A 21454-nucleotide genomic window follows, 5' to 3' on the forward strand; every position below is an offset into this window, starting at 1 on the left:
CAGTCTAGTTGGGAAGACAAACTTACACAGTGCTTAATATGATGCCATTAACTAGAAGCAGGCTGTAGAGTAAAGAAAAGGGGATCATAATAACATTGTGTAATCTTAAGCAAGACTTATGACTTCTCAGAACATCAATTTCCTCATCTATAAAATGAGGGTAATAATAACTACCTTAATGTGGTTCTCGTGAGAAGTAACTGAACTATACCAAGAACATAGTAAGTAATCACTAAACGGCCTTTTTTTGTGTGAGGAAGATTAGCTCTGAGCTAACATCTGTTGCCAATCCTCTTTTTGCTAAGGAAGATTGGCCCTAGGCTAACATCTGTGCCCATCTTCCTCTACTTCATATGGGACGCTGCCACAGCATGGCTTGATAAGCAGTGCATAGGTCAGCGCCCAGGATCGGAAACCACAAACTCCGGGCCGCCCAAGCAGAGCGCGTGAATTAACCACTACGCCACCGGGCGGGCCCCTAAACGGCCATTTTTTACTATGAATAAATAAGCACTTAAATGTCTTTCAGTGTGTTGCGTGCTAAGAAGAACTTGATTGGTCAAATGAAGAAAGTGTGTGGGCAATACATCAGGGGAAAGTTCACAGAGTAGGTATATTTTGACTGATCTGAGTCTCCTGCAGTTTCTGGTACACGTTAGGAAATCACGTGTGTTGAATGAATGAATAAGTAGGGTTTTACTAGACAGAGGGTTATAAGACAGGAATGGGGTGAGCACAGGGATGTGAAAACAAGTTCACGGCAAGTTTGGGACAAGTAAAAGCTGTAGCACTGAAGGTGTATGGAGTGTGCAAGAAAATGATGAGGCCAGAAAAGAGACTTGAAGCCCAATCAGGAAGGGCCAGGTGGCACTGTAAAGATTTTATCTGGTAGGTAATGGGAAGTGTTTACAATTTTTAAGCAGGAGACTGGCAAGATCAGATATATGTTTCGGAAAGATAACCTGAGACAGTGAAAAGGAAAGGTTGGGGGGATGAGATGGACAGCAAGGGCGAGGACACCAGTGAGGAGGCAGTTATCCCAGTGGAGAAGGGCTGAAGGGATAGCACAGAGGAAGGAGAAGAAAGGGACCGGGACACTTAGAGAAAGAAGCAAGTAGCAACCAAGTGGGGATAGAGGCTGGGGGAAGGAGGAAGAAGGAGTCAAGGATAATGCCAAGGATTCTACCTTGAGAGACTAGGCAAATGCTAGGCAGACAAGAGTAAAAACAGGTTTGTTTTCCAGAAATAGTGGTGACAGTGAGTTTAGATTTAGACTAGGAGTCTGAGGCACCTCTGAAACATCAATCACACTTCATTCCAGGCACTCTTAAAATCCTTCTACCAAAGAGCCACTGCTCAGCGTTAAAAGATTTTCTGAAACCCATTAGGTACAGATATTGCTCAGTTTAATATATTTTGAAGTGCTTGAATAAGACCAAAACATCTCTTTCCGAGTTTGCTCTGTATTTTCATCTTTCTTTGCTTTCTTAGGGCTTTTGCTCAGCAAAGAAAACCATAGGAAAAACAATATTGATGTTTTCATTACAAACTGACAAACTGGTGGTGTTAGAAATCTCAGGCAAGATTTTCTTCCTAAAAGCAATTTGCTATACTCAAATAGACTCTTTTAGGTGTATTCAGATGGAATTAATTTAGGCAAATTTCAGTAGTTTCATACTTTGGGTTTATAATTTATTAGTGTCCGTAGAATATTTTTCTAGAAAACAAAGTTTATACTTTGTGGTAAGAGTTTCCACAGGCAGAGTTGGGGATAATAATCTACTATTTTGGTTTTCATTTTTTAAAAAAAAACTAGATTAAAAATAGAAACAAATGAGACAGATTTTAAAGAAAAGCCAATTTTTAGTGACCATCATTGTTTTTTTTAGCTGGTGCGGTTTAGACCAATTGTGTATTATTTGAATGTTTACAAGAAAGAAAGAGAGCTTCAGACTCAGGGGTACATACCACAAATACTAAAGCTGGGCCTTACCTTCCCAAGTTGCTGCTCCGTGAGAGAAAATGCATCCATGAATGCCTGGGCAATCACTGATAAACAACCGTCTATGTGTGGTGTCTTCTTAATGTCAAAGACAAACTGAGGATTCTTCAGGATGTTTACCCAGAAGCGAAGAGGAAGGCTGTTCCGAGAGAGAGAAATCTCTTTTCAAATACAGCCATTCACAGGAGGCGGATGCTGTGTTTATCACAGTTTGTAAACAGGTGTTTTTGTCCTTGTTATTGAAGTATGCAAGTCTGCTTTGCCAAACATACCAAGCAACAGATGGCAGCATCACTCAGAGAGAACAAGAAAGGGTTAAGGTGACAGAGCTACTGAAAAGGAGGACTAGAGCAGGATAAGTCTGAAAGTAGCCACTGACAAGACGAGAATTTTCTCAGATGGTTCCAGATTATATTAGACTAGGGTTACCAATGAGAACATCTCATCAGATCTCCAGAACCTGACCTCTTCTTGCTCCCTCTAAGTGCTACACCCTGGCCTAAGCCACCATCATTTCTCACCTGCATTATGACCCCCCGGCTCCCAACAGTTAGTTCTCTGACAACTACCAGCAATCCTCTTAACACAGAATCAGATCCTGTCTCTCCACTGCTCAAAACCCTGTGTGGCTCTCCATCCCCCTCTGGATGAAACCCCCGTATGATATGGGCCTGGGCCCTCATCTCCTACTGTTTACCTTATTCATTCCAACCCCATTGGCCTCCCCGCTGTTCTTCATGCACACCAGGCAAGCTTGTGCCTCGGGATCTTTTGCTTTTGTTGTCCGTCTTCCTGCATCTGTCTTGCCCCAGACAGTCTCATGATTTATGCTCTCTCCCCTTTCAAGACCTGGCTCAAATGTCATCTCCACAAGGCCTCTCTGACCACACTGTCCTGCGACTGTCTATCCTCCTTTCCCACTTTGTCCACTGCACTAATCACCTTCTAAAATACTACAATTTATCTATTTTATTTATTGTTTGTCTCCACCTATTAGAATGCAAACTCTGTGTTCAGTTCATTACTAAGTCTCCAGCACCTAACAGTGCTTGGCACATAGCAGGTACTCAAAAAATATTTGAATATGAACTTGGGAATCATTTCAAGTCCTTCAATGATCTCCTTCTTAACTGCCCTTGCTCAGAAGCCACAATCTTCACAGTGAAATGGTAGCCTGCAGCACCCAAGCTTGGTGTGGGGGTAGCAGAGCCTGGGAATAAGAGGCTAGAACACAGGATGGTGAGCCAGAGTAGAGATTTGGGATAGACCTGGATAAAATGGGAGGAGATCAGACCTAGAGCTCTGGAACTTCAGCTTTTAGTACTTATTTAAAACAGGCTGGCTACCAACCTCAATGCTTGGGAGGGCTTGAGCTTGCACTGACAAGTTCTATTACTTTTTAACTCTGCATCTTATTCAGCTCATGCACAAAGTATTTCAAATAGAGGTAATGAGCTATGTCTCTTTACTGAGGAGAAATGTAGAATAAATCTGGATGCCTTGCCTCAGCTTAAGGTAAAATGTTAAGAAACAAAACAAAACACAATCCTTTGGCTAATCTTCATGGTATCTGAGTGCTGCATTTGATCAAATAAAAGCAGAAATTTCCATACAGAATCACAGTATAGACAGCTTACAAATTGCAAAGTGGTTAATTCTCTGAGGGACAAGAGTCTTTCATAAAATTACATGAAAAAATCTAAAATATAAATGTGTCATCTTTTGCTGGTCAAGCTAAGCTTGTTTTAACATTCCACACAAAGTCTTTTTCATGCATTAAGGATAAGAGAGTTTGTTTATTTTATCCTAAAGAATAGGATTCTTGGCATAGGAATGTTTTTGTTTATTGTTTAAAAATAGTAACAGAGCAAGAAACTGCTTTCACATGATAGCTTAACCAAACCAAAAGATTCTGCTAGAGGGATAAATGAATCATTCTGTAACTATCCATGCCCTCCTTTTAGGTAAGATTCTGTCCCAGATTCTTGAAAACAGTCAGTAATCACCTACTGTTGTTCCCACCTGTTTGTTTTCCAAATATGTACCACATCAGGATCTGTGATTTTCTTGTTCTCAGCCTGGGCATCCAAAAAGTCAAAAAAGTATTTTATAGCAACTGGGGCTCTGCTGTTGGGTAAACTCCAAATGCTTCTAAAAAGTTTTTCAAGCACAGAGTGAATTGCCACCTGAAAGATAGAGAATATCAGACTTGGGAGATTAAAAAAATAGGGTAGCGGTTTTGAAAACATCATGAAAAATGAAATCAAAGTTCAGAGAAAATGATATGAAAAACAAGCTGGAGAGAGAATATGTAAAATTATCAATGAGGCCGACACTCACAGGATGGGACAAAGGTCCTGAAAATCCATGCCCAGGCTGAGATTTGGTTCATAAGCTTCTTGCTGATAACAACATTGTTTAGTCAACAGGGAGGATATCCTAGAAACCTCTAGCAGTTGAAATGTCAGTTGCAGGGCTGTCTACATAAACCAAAAAGCCACGGACATTTAGCTTTTACTAGTTATGTTCAGCCTAGAAAAACTAAAGTGATGTTCCTCAGTTCCCAGAATTTTTCCTGTTGGATATATTTCCATCATGGGGTTTTGCTGTGTACTTTCCAAACCATTTGAGTGTTGTACAAAAACCAAATAGGCAGAGCTCTGGGGGACAGATGAGAAAATCAAGAGGCTCTGGCTGTCTTCTACCCACTAAACAAATCTACTAAGCTCTAAGCAGACCCTCTGCTATAATCTAAAGCGTGCCCATCAGGAGACTAGGGCCAGGTGTAGCTAATAGCATTTACATTGCTAGTCATTTCAGAGAAAAAAAAGGATGACCACAGACTTCTGTTAATCCCACTCCACATAAAGTAAAATTTGCTCCTGATTTGCTATTCCACTGGCTTTCACATCTGACACTTTTATATGTGAACAGAAGTCTTAATTTTAAAATGAAAAAAAAAGTCAGCGTTACCAGGTTTATAGTCACTGACCCTCTCTCCCTTTTATTTGCAATTCAAAGAGGGAGTTTTATTGCTCATCTATAACAACAGGTAAACAAAAAGGAATAATTATGCTGTCAACCTAAAAAATAACAATAGTGAAATGGTGAGTAAAGGGACTGGGAACAATATTAAATCCCTGATTGAAGATGCTACAGTAGAAATTTGTAAATTGCTGTTATCTTTGCAGTTTATAAAAAAAAGGAAAGAAGAAGAAGACGGGGTAGGAAGTGTTTACAATTTAAACTTTCATTTTGCTTTGCTAGAAGACACAAGGGATTGGAAACATTTTCACACTTCAATGGAAATTAAGTCAAACACATCATACACCCCCTAGGTAGCCATAAAAACGCTCCCAGAACAGTAAGTGTACCTTGGTCGACAGCAGTTTTGTCAAATACATTTCTTTTACTTTGAACTTGTGCTTCCCGCGATGTCTCTTTCCTTGCACATCTTGGAATGCTTCCGAATCTGGTAAAATCTAAAGGGAAGACAAAGTGGAAGCGTTACCCAAGGAGACCGTTCATGCTACAGAAGGCATCCAATTCAGCAGCGAGCACAAGAAAGGCTGAACTCACCAAATGGCAGTGGTCCTCCGAGTATTCCACATCTGAACGCCAGAGAAAGGGCGAGAAAACAGTCCATTAAAAAAACAACCACGGGCTAATTGGCCTTCTCATAAAATGCCCCATTTGTGCTATAAACAGAAGAGGTTACTTGAGCTCCTCTACTTGAGCTCTTCATAGCTACATTTTTTTTCCTCCTGCTGCGTCTTAAGATCTTAAGAACAGTGTGAAGATGGATGGGCAGGGGGCTGGAGTGGGAAGGAGGTTCCCTGTTCCTGGAAGTGTTAAAACAGAGGCTGAGTGATCACTTGCTGAGGATGGGGTAGGAGGGATTCAAGCCACATTCATTGAACCAATGTACCTGGAGCACCTACTCTGTGCCAGGGGCTACGAGGCATACAGCAGTCAGTAAGATAGACCTAGTTCCCACCCTAATGGAATTTACATCCTAGCCAATGAGAGACTTCATACTACTAATTACACAATGAATTAATTAATTACGATTGTGGTAAGGACTGTGAAGAAGGATTATATGCTAAGAAACTGTCTAATGAAGGACCGACCTAGTCTGGGAGGTTTCTCTGAGGAAGGGATGTTGGAACTGAACCTAAAGGAGTGGATCGAGTTAGCCAGGCAAATAGAGGAAGAGGAATGGGTGCAAAGGTCCTACAGTGTGAAGGAACATGACTCCCAGATCTGAAAGAAGGGCAATGAGGTGGAGCTCACAGAGCAGTGGGAGAGTGGCACCAAGTGAGGACAGTCTTGGAAGAAATGTGGCTGTAAAGAGTAAAGAGACTGTTTTGTATGTGGGTCACCACCACAGCATGGCTGACGAGTGGTGTGGGTCCACACCTGGGATCCGAGCCCACAAACCCAGGCCACCCAAGGGGAGTGCGCTGAACTCAACCACTACGCCACAGGTCTGGCCCCAGAGAATTGTCATTTTAATAGTTTTTCAATCAATGACTATGGTTCATCTCTCCATTTTTTCAGATCTTCTTTAATTTTTCTCGTGAATGTTTTATAGTTTTCAATGTGCAGTGGTTTTGTCACTGACTAGGTGCCCCAAGGAACTCAAGGGTGGGTTTGGAAGAATTTAACTGTTTTTCCAAATTATTTTTTCCTTTTGTTACGTTAAGGAGATGCAATCACCGACCACCCTGAACTGGACCAAGCCTTACCACAAGGGCTGAACCCATGACCTTTGCCTTATTTTTAATGCTAAGATCTCTCCAGGAGGAGCTTAGGCCTTATCACCGTAACCTGCAGTGTATGTGGAAGCTTGTTTTCCAGCTGAGCCTGTGCAAGCTAATACCCACCTCTCCCTTTTGAATATTCATTCCCCATCCAAAATAAAAGTTCCTGCTTCCGTTTATTCAGGGAGAGCATTAACTTTGGAAATGGTTCCTCATGGTCCCCTATTTGCTGCAAATATACCTCACTTTGTGTAATAGCTACTTCCGGTGGAGAGTCTGATTTAACTCACTAGAAGGTGAACCCACTTTGGTTTCCATAACAGTTTAACGTCTTTTGTTAAATTAATCCTAAATATTTTCTATATTTTATGCTACTGTAAATGGATTTTAAAATTTCCCTTTCTAATTTACTGCCTCTAGCATTAAAAAAACAGTTGATTTTTATATATTGAGTTTGTATTCTCTGACCTTGTTAAAAGCATTTCTGAGTACTATGAGCTTGTTTTTTACATTTGTTAAAATTTTCTATGTAAATAATTATGATATCTGCTAATAAAGACAGTTTTAACTCTTTCTTCAAAAAAAAAAAAAGAGTAAAAGAGGGATTAAGGCACTAGGTGTTTTGTTTTGAAGATAAGTAAGACTAGAACATCTTGAAATGCTAATGGAAAAAATATAGAAGATGGGGAGGTATAAAAAGTACAAGTGAGAAAAAAGATTACTGGTGGCGTAAGGATGCTCAGAAGGTCGGAAAGGATGGTGGGATCCAAAGCACAGTGAGAGACTGGCCTTGGATGGGAGGAAGGACAGCCCTGGAATGTCAAGGGAAGCAAGGAGGAGGAAATGGGCAGACGCAGGTAGGATGCTGGATGTTGAGGGAGTTCTGATTTCTGTTTTCTCTGTGAAATACAGGGTGAAGTCATCTGCTGATAGAGCTGTGTGGGTCAGAGCTTTAAGGAGAGAAGGTAGCATTGTGGACAACACAGAGTGAGTTGCCTAGAGAAGCACAGTGGGAGGAGGTTGCATTGAGAGCCCTGGTCAAGTTGGGGACCATCAATTTATAATGACTCCAACTGTGCTGTTGTGTGCCTTTTTCCTGTGGCTGCCTGGTTGTAGTTTCGGGAAAGGCTAGTAGTTGGGTTCATCCAGGGTTGGGATTTTGACAGAGGGGGTGATGATAGGACAGAGGGGCAGGGGGTTTGGAGGGTTAGCAGGAGAGTGATGAAAATGATGGCTCTCGGCTGGACGGGACAGGGAGGAAGCAGAGGCGTTGACTGCCTGGAGGTCCCATGAAGAGATCCAAATGTAAGATCCCCAAATAACAAGCTCTGCAAAAGGCCCAACCTTTGAGGCCTAAAACACACAGCTCTTCCACTTTTCCCCTTCCACGAGGACACCAACCCCCTTATTCCAGAATGACAGCCACCCTCTGCGAGATGTCTTCTGTTACTATGTAACAATGGATGGTGGGGGTGTCCCCAAAGGGGTGTCCTACACCAAATTATCCTATTTAATCGGGAGCCCTGCATTCCCTGTTTGCACTGACCAGGTGTTGGCACCCATGAGGCTGCTCCTAGTACTGAATTCAGGAATCTGGAAGCCCCACCTCCAGCTGTGCGTGTGAGAAGGCCCTGTTGGTAAGGCCCAGAACCTTTCGAGGACTTAGAACTGATTGTCTTGGCTAGGGTATAATGTCTCTGGAGATAAAGCTGGAACGGGATCTAGGGATTTTCTCAAGGCACCGGCACCGTGTTTTCCTGCCCCGAGGCTATCAGGGAGATAGAAGAGTATTTAGAGACTGGCCTACTGACTTTCCCATAAAAGCTCCCTCTTTAGTTTGTCTTGCTCCACTCTCTGGACTTTTGCACATGCTACCACTAGGAGATTGGGCTTTCTAAGTGGATTATCTTGTTTGTTCAGGCTCACAGGGCTGTGTGATTATCTGCAAGCTTCCCTCTCAGTCTGCTAGGGGCCTCTCCTCTGTTAGCCCCCATCCTGCTGAGAAGTTGGAGAAGAGTTAGGAAGGCTGAGATTCTGCTCTGAGCTTAGGGCCCTTCAGAGGCAGCAGCTTCCTCAGTAGCCCGGCAGTCGGGGCCAGACACGGTTTACTGCTTCCCGTCCTCCTCCTCCTCACAGGGCTCACATTCTCAGGACCAGAAACAGATCGAAATGGCTTTTCTCCACGTTCTGAGAATTACATAGCAACAACTCAATCTCACCTTTGTGACAATATATCTGAGAGGCAAAAAGTGGTACTTTATAAAGCTGGGTGAGAACAACAGGTTAACAACATTATATTGGTTACCTGAAGTAAAATTGGCTATCCTCTTAAAGACATTTATAGTGGATCCATTTGATATCTGAAAGCAAAGATAAAAAATATATGAGTTTTCAAAATTTAATGTATTTCTCAACTTTATCCAGGAATTAGATGGCTGGATGGATCTTACATTCTCTCACTTATTAAATCAAATATTTATCAAGAATTTCTGTGTTCCGGGCACTGTGCTGGATGGAGGCTGGGGCTTTAATGATGAGCAAGACACTGCCTCTGCCCTCAAGGAGCTCACGGTCCTGTGAAGGAGACACATAAGGCAAGGAGATGCCGTGAGGCAAGTGCTGGGAGGGGAAGGGCAGGATGCTGTGGGACCACTGGGAGGCGGGCCAGCCAGGGAAGAGGGGAAGACCAAGCTGTGCTGGGATACACACCAGCCTCTCAGAGGGCAAGAGAGGCTTGGGCCACTTTAATTTTCTGAGGTTCCTACTATATTAAATGCTGAAACAGGTTTTCAAAAACTGTGGTATATAAAGCTGGTGTCTACCCTATGACTGAGCAATTTCCCATCTAGGTATACACCCAATGAAAATAAGGAGATATCCTGATAGTAAAGTATTTGTAATTGCCCCATGCTGGAAACAACCCAAATATCCATCCACATTAGAACGAAGAAATAATTTGGGATATATCCATACAACATATTATAAAACAATGAAAATGAGCAAATTACTACCACATACCACATGAACCTCACAATGATAATGTTGAGCAAAGGAAGCCCAACACAAAGGGATGCACATCGTGTGATTCCATTCACATAAAGCTAAAAAAAACAGTCAAAACTATGATGTTAGATGTTCGGAGCAGAAAGGGGGGTAATGATTAGGAGGGAGGGCTTCTGAGGTCCCCATAATGTTTTATTTCTTGACCTGAGTGGTAGTTACAGGATGTGCTCACTTTGTGATAATTCATCCAGCAGTACACTTAACGATTTGTTCTCTTTTCTGAAGGTATATCATATTTTTAAAAAGAAGCTTATAAAATCATAAAAACTACATATACTTTTTAATAAAAACTGTAAAATTTAAGTATAACTTACAGGAAAGTACTTAATGTTCACTAATATTAAGCATACAGCTCAATGAATGTTCACTTAAATATATACCACTGTAACCACTACCCACATCAAGATATAACATTATATATCAAGGTCCCGAGAAGTACCCCCATTATCCCTTCCCAGTCAGTAACCACCCCATCCTCACCCAGAAGTAATCCCTATTCTGACTTCCATCACCATTGATTAGTTTTATCTGTTCTTGAACTTCATATAAATGGAATCATACATTATATACTCTTGTGTCTAGCTTCTTAGGGTCAACATAAGATCTGCGATGTTTATCCATGTTGTTGCAGCTACCGGCAGCTCGTCCTTTTTAAATTACGGTATTATTGCGTTGTATGAATATATCATTTAAAAAATTTCCGTACAGTAAAGGAAAGAGGTATTGACATGGGCTACAACGTCAATGAACCTCAAAAACATGCTAAGTGAAAGAAGCCAGTCACAAAAGACCACATATGGTACAATCCCATTTATATAAAATGTCCAGAACAGGCAAATCTACACAGACAGAAAGCAGATTACTAGCTGCTTAAAGTAGGGTTCGGAGGAATGACGAGTGACTGCTAATGAGTTCACCGTTTCTTTTTGGGGGTGATGAAAATGTTCTAAAATTAGATTATGGTGATGACTGCACCATTGATTGTAGCCTTTAAAAAGGTGACCTTTATGGTATATAGATTATATCTCAATAGAACTGTTAAAAAATTGCCACAGATTTTAAATGTACATGTGTGACCAATAAATGCTTTTACCACACAGATACACTATTGCAATGCCTATGTATAGCCTCTTTTGGAGACAAAGTCAAGAGTTCTCACCTACGGCTTTTTGGGACCATGGACTCCAGGGCCAAATGGCCTCCAGTGCATCCCTCCCCCTCACCCACCTAGGGGAAGAAGTGCCCTTCAGGGTGAGGGGACTAGATGCTAAGACGCACAGGGCAGGCCTCACTCCTTGGGAGGAGTAAATTGTTCTGAGGGGCTGGTCCACAAAAAGGCCAGACAAAGGGGTCTAATAGCAGCAGCAGGTGGGGGATACACAAATCCTTACCTTCATTCTGGGATTGTGGAGAGAGGATAAACCCTGTCATTTCCGACCATTATCAGCTAAGTGCTTTCTCCCTCCACGCTGAAGCTCTAGGGCTGTTCTGAATTCTAATACTAATTTGGACCTGGCCTTCCCCAGTTTGGAAAAAAGTAGAAACCAAGAATTTATCTTCTGGCCTGCTGCACGTTGGTTATCAGAATGTACAAACCTGCTTAGCAAGCACCAAAGGATTACAGCCTAATCTCCTTCAAGTTGCACCCACAGAGGAAGGAACACAGAGCGAGAGGCCCCGGGCATAGCTGTCCAGCCAGCTGTGTTCAGCCAGCCACGAAGTTTAGGCTAGAGGCCTCCAACTACTGGTGTTCACGACATCTTGTAGGGAAGGGGACGCCGGGCAAGGACTGGCTAGGGCCACCTGGTTCTGCAAAGTGTCTCGAGCACAGATTATAAACTCTCATTGAGCTCTTTGACTCTGCTGTTATTACCCAACATCCTCCCCTCTCCCCTTGAGCCATTCCTTGTTTTCTGGCTGATTTTTCTATTCTCCTCCAGATTTGATGCAATTAAAGTAAACGTTCTGTGCAGGCACCCCCTTAGCAATACTCAGACACCGAGTTTATGAGAACATTTGAACATAGTTACAAAATTCCTCCCTAGGAAGAGCTGGATATGCTCTGTTTCTAAGCCAATAAATATCTTTTTATAAAAGGAAGCTGATTCATTCTGGGTAATTGTCAAAGAATGAATCCCAAATGGATCCCGTTGAGTGTTGAGCCAATACTCCGCCACTGTCAGATGCTTTGTTGTGCCAAAAGCAAGCACCCTCACTCTATGATCACAAACACCGCGGATGGGCCTTCTGATAAGGAGCGCTGCCAAAAGTTCAAATGTCTCTTCAAGAGCTGGCAACGGCTCACGGCTGGCGCTGTGCTCTCAGGCATTAAGATAGCGCAGACGCGGCTTGCACCAAGGAAATTTTACTCTGAAATTATCTCCTGAGAGCAAGTGTAAAAGCATTTTATTAGTGGATGAGTTGTGTGTGTGTTTGCGCATGTACGTGTGTGAGTGTGTTTAAACTTCCACAGCTGCTCTAGGGCTGGAACACTCCCCCCCATGCGACACTTTAACACCATCATAAAGACAGAAAACTAGCTTATTTACAGATGTTTGTTGGGGGAAAATGTTTCCATTTTCTATTTTGCACAAGTCAGCTGCTGCCGAGTTAAGGACAGAAACGCCGCTCTGAAAAGTGCCACAGAACCCAAAGTGTTAAAAATATGATGCTGTTTGTTCCATCTGAGGAGCTCCAAATGCTTTCCTGAGAGTGACTCATTAATCCTCCCCTACTCCTGTGAGGCAGGGAGCATCCTCTGGGCCCCTACTTTAGGAATGAAAACCAAATTAAATCAAAGAAAGATTAATGTCACTAGATGGATCTGCGGCAGGAATGTTTCTCCAGCCCAGAGCAGAACAGGTACACACAGCAATTTCAAATTAAATTCCTTCCAGTCTCACAATGCTCCAGAATTCAATGTGACAACAAGGCCATACCCCTTCAATGATGGCTGGCCCATGCTAGAATGAGGCAGAGATGACTGTAGACTTTTCCATCGTGAGAATTAGAAGTTGTGAGCACACAGGGAGAAATGGACCCACGTCAACAATTTAAAGTCACTCCTGAAATAAACAGAAGCTACTTACTCATCCTCCAAACCATTTGCAAGTGAAGGTGAAACTTCTTTGTGGTAAAAATACTATCTTTATGGCATAAGTTGAAGATAATTCCTTAAAAATAGATTTTCTAGAAATATAAGGTTGAACTTATATTTAACCTTATGAAACTGCCATTTTTATAGGTAAAACTGGTTCAAATATCGGCAATTTCATATGGTTTAGCCAAAAGGAAAGCTGGAATTTTAGCCTAAGAATTTTATGGAGAATTATGAATACTCACTATATTCATAATTGAATATGAATATGGTCTGAAATATTGTGACACTTTTTCCTTAAAGGAAAAAAACTGAAAACACAATAATCAATACAAATCACTACGTGGAAACCCTTACTGGTATCTCCCATTCCTAAAACAGCCTCACGTGAAAACAGAATTCTACTCAACTAGCGTTGTCCCAGCAGCCCCTCGTCATCACTGCTTTCCCCATCTTCCCCTTAGCTCTTCTTACTGACACTCCAAGGCTCGAGACAGATGAAAAAGGAATCTTTTTTCTCAGGGCCAGAGGCATAACCTTGCTCAGGCCTTCAGTGAAGGAGGCTCGGGGATCATCGGAGTATTTGGAAGGGGCCTGCCAGAACATTCTCAACAGGCACATCAAATCACACATGTGGTTCCTGATACCCAGCACAAAGCTCTAACGGAGTCTTGAAACTAGTGAAATTAGCCCTGGGCCAGCAGCAAACTCCCCCTGAGGACTGTCAGAGAGAATCCAGAAGGGAGTTGGCCTCCAAGAGTGTGTGTGAAATTGGGCACCTAAGGGCGCATCTGTCGGGCTGGAGCTGTCAGCTCTCGGATGCCTGATAGAGGCTTCCCTTCTGATGAAGGTAAATGTCATCGTCTTCAAGGAATACTGGCCTTAAAGGATGTTAAATAGGATTAGAAATAAGGAAGCATTTTGATAAACTCACAGACATGAGATTCATCATAAGATTTTAAGAGAAGTTACTCTTTTGAATTTGACATCAGAGAAGGTAACTACCAGGATTTCTCATAAGTCGGCCCCAGCTCTCTAGCCAGGCTGCTCCAGGGGCAAGAAGCATGGGCCGCAAGCCCCGTTCTGAGCAAGGGTATCCCTCTGGCCCTGAGAGGAGCCACAGTCCCTAGTGCAATTCCTTTCTCATCTGCTTCCACCCTTGGGGCACCAGTGAGAAGAGCTATGTGCCCTTGGCCAAGTTTCTCAGCCTCCCTGTGCCTCAGAATGGGAACAGTGACAGTATCTACTTCATCAGGTTGTTAAGGGGCACTAAAGAGTTGCTCTTTGTAAAAGCCCCTAGAACAGTGCCTAGTGTACAAGGAGCACTCCAGGAGTTTGTTAAATAAGTATCCAAAGTCATTCACACTCTAAGAGACCTTTAGAGATAGTCCAGTCCCTTTATCTCGTGTCACAGACGACATACCTGATTGGAAGCACCACTGACCTTACCCAGCAGAATCTCTGCAACATTCCTATGTGCTTTAAATGCCATTTGAATGCCCACTTTGGCATTAGCAGTGACCACTTCGGCATTAGCATGCACTCGTTACAAGGACCCTTCTTCCACGACATGTGGTTAAACGTCTTTTCTGTCTCTCAGAACTTCGCAGCTCAGAACGAGAGGTGTGATCTGTAGAGAACACTTCCAGCCCGACACAACACCTGCCCTGCACACTCGATGCCTCTCCACAGCGGGGTGCGGGTGTGATAACACGGTCCAGCCAAAGGTCACATGGAGGGGGCAGGTGAGGGGAAGAAAGCCCAGACCTGGAGGGACCATACCCCAGGCCCCTGTACACACAACTGATCTCGATAGCTCCAGAACCCGGCGCAGTCCCCTTCGTAGTAAACGCACACACAGCGACAGCCAGTTAAGGGAGCGCTTGGGGAGGATTTAATTACAGCGGAGAAGGATGCCTCTGGCTTAATGTGTTCGTAAAGACACTGGCTTTACCCCTCGTCTGCACAGGACAGCATGAGACTGGAGCAGAAATTCACCCTCCTGTGCGTTCATCTGATGGAAAATGAGAGTCATAAAAGCACCTTCATCAGAGGGATGTTGTGAACATGAATTGCGCTTATGCATGTGAACAGTGCTGGGCACTGGCTGCCATTGTCATCTTGGAAAGCAACCTTTGCAATGCCCAGGGGTGGCAAGGATGCCACCCTATAGGTGACAGGGCATTACTGGCCATTTGGGGCTCTGGAGGCTGCATCTGGTCCAGGAGATGCTATATTTCTGCTGTGCCTTCAGATCCCCTCTAGAGAAACCCGTTCAAATACACCAACAGTGAATCATTCAGGAGACAGCAGCTACGCTCTGTTTGCCCTAAGGACAGAACAAGGCAAGAAGAAGCAGGCTCACACTCCAGCAGCGGGGACTGTGTTTAGATAGTAGGAGGAACTAGCCTTCACTCAAGATTAACTTTAAAACCTAACTAATTTGAGCTAATTGGAGGGAAGTGAGTCTGAATCACTTAAAACTCTGAGTTAGACCCTATTTTTAAATGAAATATAGTTTTTTGCTTTCAAGCACTTACAGTGACTCAAACTAGGGTGCTTTAGTAAATGAATAAGAGTGATAATTAGCATCTTGTCTCTTTGGAGGGAAATGCAAGTGCTCGAGAAAATTTTTCTTTTAACAAAATGGGTAAAAGTAAGCTTCAGCCCAGCCCTGTCAAGTTATTCCAAATTTTGAATCTGCAGGGGCGCTACTAAACCCAGCACAGATTTAGGTGGCAGAGGGTGGTGGTGGATACTATTTGCCGAGCAGTCTTTGAAAATCAGGGCATTTGAGATGGTCCAGGCATAGAGAGCACAGGGCCGATGACCTCCCGAGTTCCCTTCAAGCTCCCTGCGTTTATTTGCCTTACGGCTTAGCTTTTTAAACGTAAGGAGAATCCTCTAAGCCCCTGTGTCCTAGTCTGGTCATTTATTACCACCATGTGGCAACGCTAGGGTATGAGGCCAATAAATCACTTGGACGGGAAGTGACTACAGGCCGGATTAATTTCATTATCATCCTTAAGCAGATAGGTGTCTAGCATGGCCAACGTCTCCAGTGAAGACTGATGTTCTCTCTCTCCTGACAGCCTTCCCCTCGCCTTGCAGATGGCTGTGGCGGTTCTTCGTTTTCCCTGCTCAAGTGGCTTGTCCTGCCTTTCCCTATCAGTGGCAGTGAGTGGCCACACCCCTTCCTTTGGCGTCTACCCCATGCCACACGGTTGCCAGGGGACGCTGAGAAGCCTGACCAGGGTGGCCCAGCTCTCCCCGCACAGCTGAGCAAGGCAAGCACATTAGTCAAGAGCACCAAAGGAGGGTGTCGGTGGCTGTGTTCCTTCCAAACTCGCAGAGACAAGTTGGCTACCCAGCCACAGGTAAAGAAGGAGAGGGCCGCAGGGCTGCAACCCTGACTTCAACTGATGCCATAGTAAGCCCCTCTCTATGCACTTCCGCCCGGGCGGCGCCCCCGACACTACCCTCCTCCTATCCATTACATTCCCTCTGGAGCAGTGCTTCTCTAAGGGTGGCCCACCAACAGGGATATGTACTTTCAGAAAGTTCCCTAGAGATTTTTACAAACTCCAAAAGCTAAGACCAACAGCACTTGGCAAGATGATTCCCAGGTTGGAAAATCTGAGCTGCAGGAGGGTGAGCGTAGGAACAATCTGTTAATCCACAGCTTGTTCTGCTAGGTGCCCTCCAGCGAAGGCTGCAGGGGCAGCACTCACCTGGGTGTCACCCGAAGCACCTATCCCAAACTGGCTCCGAGACCCACTCAGGCAAAGAGCCCAAGGATGAGGTGTCCTTTGTTCCTGGCTGTTGTCCAGAAAGCCCTGCTCAAGGAGCAGTCTCAGCTTCTTTCTGGGTGAGGGGGAGCCTGGCAGGGTCCAAAGGCCCTCCTGGTACAGACACATCTCCCAGGGACTTTACAGTCAAGAAAGATAGGAAGCGCCTACTCTCCAAGTGGCCTGGAAGCTGCTCCCTCTGTCTTCCCCATCTCTGGAAGAGCACCTACCCACATCTGCCCAGCCTCCCCAAGTGCCATTTTATTATATTATTTTTTGTGTGTAAGAAAGACCAGCTCTGAGCTAACATCTGATGCCAATCCTCTTTTGCTGAGGAAGACTGGCCCTGGGCTAACATCCGTGCCCATCTTCCTCTAGTTTATATGGGACGCTGCCACAGCATGGCTTGACAAGTGGTGCGTGGGTGCGCGCCCAGGATCCAAACTAGTGAACCCCGGGCCACCGAAGCGGAGCACGCGCACCTAACCGCTGCGCCACAGGGCCGGCCCCCCCGAGTGCCATTTTGACCCCTCCCTCACTCCAGTATCCCTCCCATCTGCACGGCTTGTGGCGTCCATTTTCTGCCCATCTCTGAATCCATCTACTTGTCTCCATTTCCAGAGCCACTGCATCATTTCTGGTCACCATCATTCCTCACCTGAAATTCTTCTAATGCCAGCTTCTAACAGGTCTCTCTATTTCTGCACCTCTTATATCTACGCTCCATGCACAGCCACAATCATTTCCTGAGACACAAGTCTCCCCTGCTTAAGATCCTCCAATGGCTTCCCACCATTCTTGGGATAAAATTCAAACTCCTGGAGATGCCAACTGGACCTGCATGATCTGCCTCTCCCCTTCTTGCCTCCCTCCCCCACTTCTCTGGCCACCTTCTCTGAGAAGCTGCGGCGAATACCGCTTAAGCCATGGACCCCACAATCCAACTACCTGGGTCCAGTGGCTCTGCCACTGATTAGCCATCCGTAAACCTCGCTGACCTAAGTAAGTGTACCCATCTACAAAGCGGGACCTCACGGGACAGCTATAGGCTAGAACGAGCCAGAATAAAGAGAAATATGGAGGACAGCCCCTGGCACAGAGTTTGGGCTATTACGGCCTTATTATTATAAAGGCACAGAGTAAACCTTGGCTATTATTGGCTCTCACTGCCACCCCTACCCCTTGAGAAGTTTTAGCCAGTCTAAAAGTCATTCTGTGGAAGAATACTCATGCTCTCCCTTCCCTGTTGGGTGGGCTGGCACCCCACTCCTGGTTGAGTTCTCCTCATTCTTCAGGTCTCAGCTTAGTCGTAGCTTCCTCCAGGAAGCCTTCTCGGAAGCTCTGAGCCACAGCATTATAACTTTGCCTCATTATTCATGTCCTTGCCCCTTCTCCACCCTCTCCCTGGGGCTGTGACCTGGTCTTAGTTCACATCGCGCAAGCATCCCCAGCTCTTAGCACATAGTGGATATTCAACAAAGATCTGGATAATGCTGCTGAATGACTCCCAGTGTCCCAGTGTGTCCAGGAACCTCCCTGCCTCCTCTCTGGATCTGTGGAGGCTTCTGGGCACTCCTATCTCTGAGAGGTCACGTGCCTCCCTCACCCACCTCAACGCTCACCCAGCATGCGGGTCAGGGGCCAAAGGAGGCATCGCTGAATACTGCAAACGGGAAATGCAGAACTGCTTTAGGAATAACGGACCCTACCCAGAAGGTTATGCCGTCTACTGTGAATGCTGCGGAGAGCACAGAGGCCGAGGACCCTCAGAGGTTTTGTTCCATGTCAAGCTTCAATGGTCACTGTTCTACAGCGTCGCTGAGGAACACGCTTCGAGAGACCAGAGAATCTTGTAAAGGTGAAGTTTCTGACCTGAGCTGCAGGATCGAGAGTGATGGGGCCACGTGAAAACCGAAGCCCTCGGAGAGGGGGCTCCGGGGGAGCCAGCAGACCACGAGAGACAGTAATTCACCGGCTCTTCCAAACCAGCAACTAAGGAAAACTTCTGCCCCAGAAACACACAGTCTACAAACTAGTCCAGAAAACGGGTGGGAGTCCTGTAATTTTTTACAGAATTTGCATGGTACTGGAGATTATCTAATCCAGTTAGGATTGGGGATGAGGAAGGAGACGTTGGTGGCTAAGCCTTGTTCTTACCTCGTAGTGGCCAATGGTATTTAGCTTGGTGATTCCATCTTCAAGAATCACAGAGGAACTGTCAATATCCAGAAGTTCTTTTGGTCGTGTGCCCACTTGAAGTTCTGAAAAAAAAAAGCATTTTTTTCTCTTTTAAAATTACAATGAGAAATCTTAGATGCTACCCTGTCACTTTTGCAAATATTATTTATAAATAGATAAAACTTAAGTGCTAAATATTTATTTGAATGTTTGGAGATACGTCAGCCAGACCGGTAGCCTGAGTTTTATTCTGTGTTTAGGGCCCTGACTTTTAAGACCACTTTTCCCTGATGCTTTGACTCTGAGGCTAAGCCTAGAAGTGAAGCCAAATGAAGACCAAATAACGCATCCTCAGAGGGACTGAGCTCTTCAGAAGAATCTAAAAGCAAATGGCGTGCTCACATGCGTGTGTGTGTGTGTTCACAAGCAGGTGCACTGTGAACTGTCTTCTGTAGGCCCCCGTGTGGGGGTGCACAGGGAGCTCCCTGCAAGGTGGGGGGCTAATATCCCAGCACCACAGGGTTAACTCCTTTACAGAGGATGCCAACTTGTGCCCTAGGGTCAGAATGTAGCCCACTGATGTGTGTTTTCTCTTTTTGTGAACCTGCACAATGTCTTACTTATTATTATTACTTTTTTATTTTTTGGCGCAGAAGATTGACCCTGTGCTAACATTTGTTGCCAATCTTCCTGTTTTTGCTGAAGAAGATTGGCCCTGAGCTAACATCTGTGCCCATCTTCCTCTATTTTGTACATGGGACGCCACCACAGCGTGGCTTGATGAGCAGTGCGTAGGTCCGTGCTGGTGATCTGAACCCGCGAACCCCAGGCTGCTGAAGTGGAGCATGCAAACTTAACCACTACGCCACCAGGCCAGCCCTTACTTATTATTTTAATGTCAATTCAGCACCAACATTTAAAGATTGGAAGTTTGCACAAAAAAATTTGACCTTCTGATTTCTTTTTTAAAAAACTGGACCGTCTGGTAACACTGACCACACAGGCCTGCATGGCAACCATCAGCTGAAGCTAAGTGGCACTGAGCCCTTAGATGGCGTGTCTTTCCCCAATTAAGTCGGGCCCCACCATTTCCCACTGTCCTAGGCAGGCTGACACCTCTTCTTTATGATACTTCCTGCCCCTCTGAGCATCTGAGTCTGTGAGCCTCTGCTATAAAGAGGTCTGAGCATAGCTGCGTCTGGTATTGGATTTCAATACAATTTACGGCTGGTTTTAAGGCTTTGCCTTAGTTTTCTGAGTCCAGCCTTGGAGGTAGCTTGGAAGATTAGCAGACACACAGAAGCCTGACATGGCTGATACGCTGTGACCCCATTGACCATCAGACTACAACGTGAAGCTTCTGGTCTGCTCGTCCGGCTCCCTGCTTTCCTACATCAGGAGGCCAGGAACACCTGATAGGCGCAAACCCAGGAATGGTGTGCTGACATTACCACTGACTTGGCAGGACGGAGGCCTTTGGGCTGTTTTCCCTGTGGTCCTCGGCTCCGTGTACCCATCTCCTCCGTTGTCAGAGCACTCCTTTGCGAGAGGTGGGCTCAGGGCAAGGAAGTTGATGGTCCTGAGTCATGTGACTGGTTCCTGGCTGGGGCTGCCCCTTTGACCCTGCTTCTAACCAGATGAGCTAAAATGGTCTTCAAGTGGGCAACAGTCCATCCAACAGGAGGAGGAAGGAGACGGAGGTGCAGGAGAGCTGCCTTAGTGCCCTGCTTTCTGTGAAGCCAGGTAGTTGCTACACATTTGCATGATTTCACTCAAATCAGCCAGACCCTGCCCCCAGGCTCCTCTCAATGGCCTTTTAGCAGGAGGTTTGACTTGCAGGGCCAGGCGGCATGATTTTAATTGCCTGCCTAGTCGAGGCTACAACTGTACACACAGGGGAGATGAACCTTGTTACGCTGTCTGTCACCGCTGCGATGTTACCCTTCTTTCCTGTCCTGTTATCTGCTATAAAATCCCACAACCGTCTCCTGGGAGGACTGCGTGGAGCTCAACTTTAAAATGCTGATGAACATTGGAGTGAAGTGGAGCCCTGTTAGCTGGCTCACGCATATGCTCTCCCTTGCAGCCTACCAATTGAGCCCGCAAATGAATTCACAGCAGATGCCGCTTCACGTTGGGGGGAGATTGGAGGATGTACTTAATGCAGGAGGCGATTAGCGGAGAGGAAGATGACCTTTCCAGCATGTCGGAGTTAACACCCAGAGTCTGAGCCACCCACTAATGACACACTCGGTATCACAACAAACAAATCAAATGCCAATGTGAAATGCAACACATACAGAAGGCAAGGGGTTTACACCTTTTTGTACTTCTTGATGCAAGGTGAATCCATTCGGGCTCAGGGTTAGCAATCTCATGAATCTGATTTACAAACATAATATTTAAAAAAACAGCATCTCTGAAGGCTTATGCTTCCCAGGAAGAATCATGATGCTCATGGGAGAGCAATGCGGTCTCTTGGCCCCTAGACATGCACTATAAGGTCTAGAAGGCGATATAAGCTTCACCAAATAGAAGCTTACATACTTGGGGCAGGCAGGGA

At 45.0% G+C, this 21454-nt stretch overlaps 1 protein-coding gene across 5 annotated transcripts in view; it reads right to left on the reverse strand.

The window, feature by feature from the left end:
* Positions 1-21454, reverse strand: part of PLXNC1 (plexin C1) — a 146130-nt gene that overhangs the window by 4910 nt on the left and 119766 nt on the right. For all 5 annotated transcript variants that reach the window (XM_087449102.1, XM_087449100.1, XM_087449099.1 and 2 more), the window contains 6 exons: positions 18871-18974; positions 9071-9125; positions 5582-5613; positions 5377-5484; positions 4025-4188; positions 1994-2141 (listed from right to left, as the gene is read on the reverse strand). In XM_087449102.1, coding sequence (XP_087305228.1) covers positions 1994-2141; positions 4025-4188; positions 5377-5484; positions 5582-5613; positions 9071-9125; positions 18871-18974 — 611 coding nt within the window. The remainder of the gene's footprint in view (positions 1-1993; positions 2142-4024; positions 4189-5376; positions 5485-5581; positions 5614-9070; positions 9126-18870; positions 18975-21454) is intronic.

Source organism: Ceratotherium simum, chromosome 25 (assembly GCF_057802395.1).
Source record: "Ceratotherium simum simum isolate JZ-2026a chromosome 25, ASM5780239v1, whole genome shotgun sequence".
Lineage (NCBI taxonomy): Eukaryota > Metazoa > Chordata > Mammalia > Perissodactyla > Rhinocerotidae > Ceratotherium > Ceratotherium simum.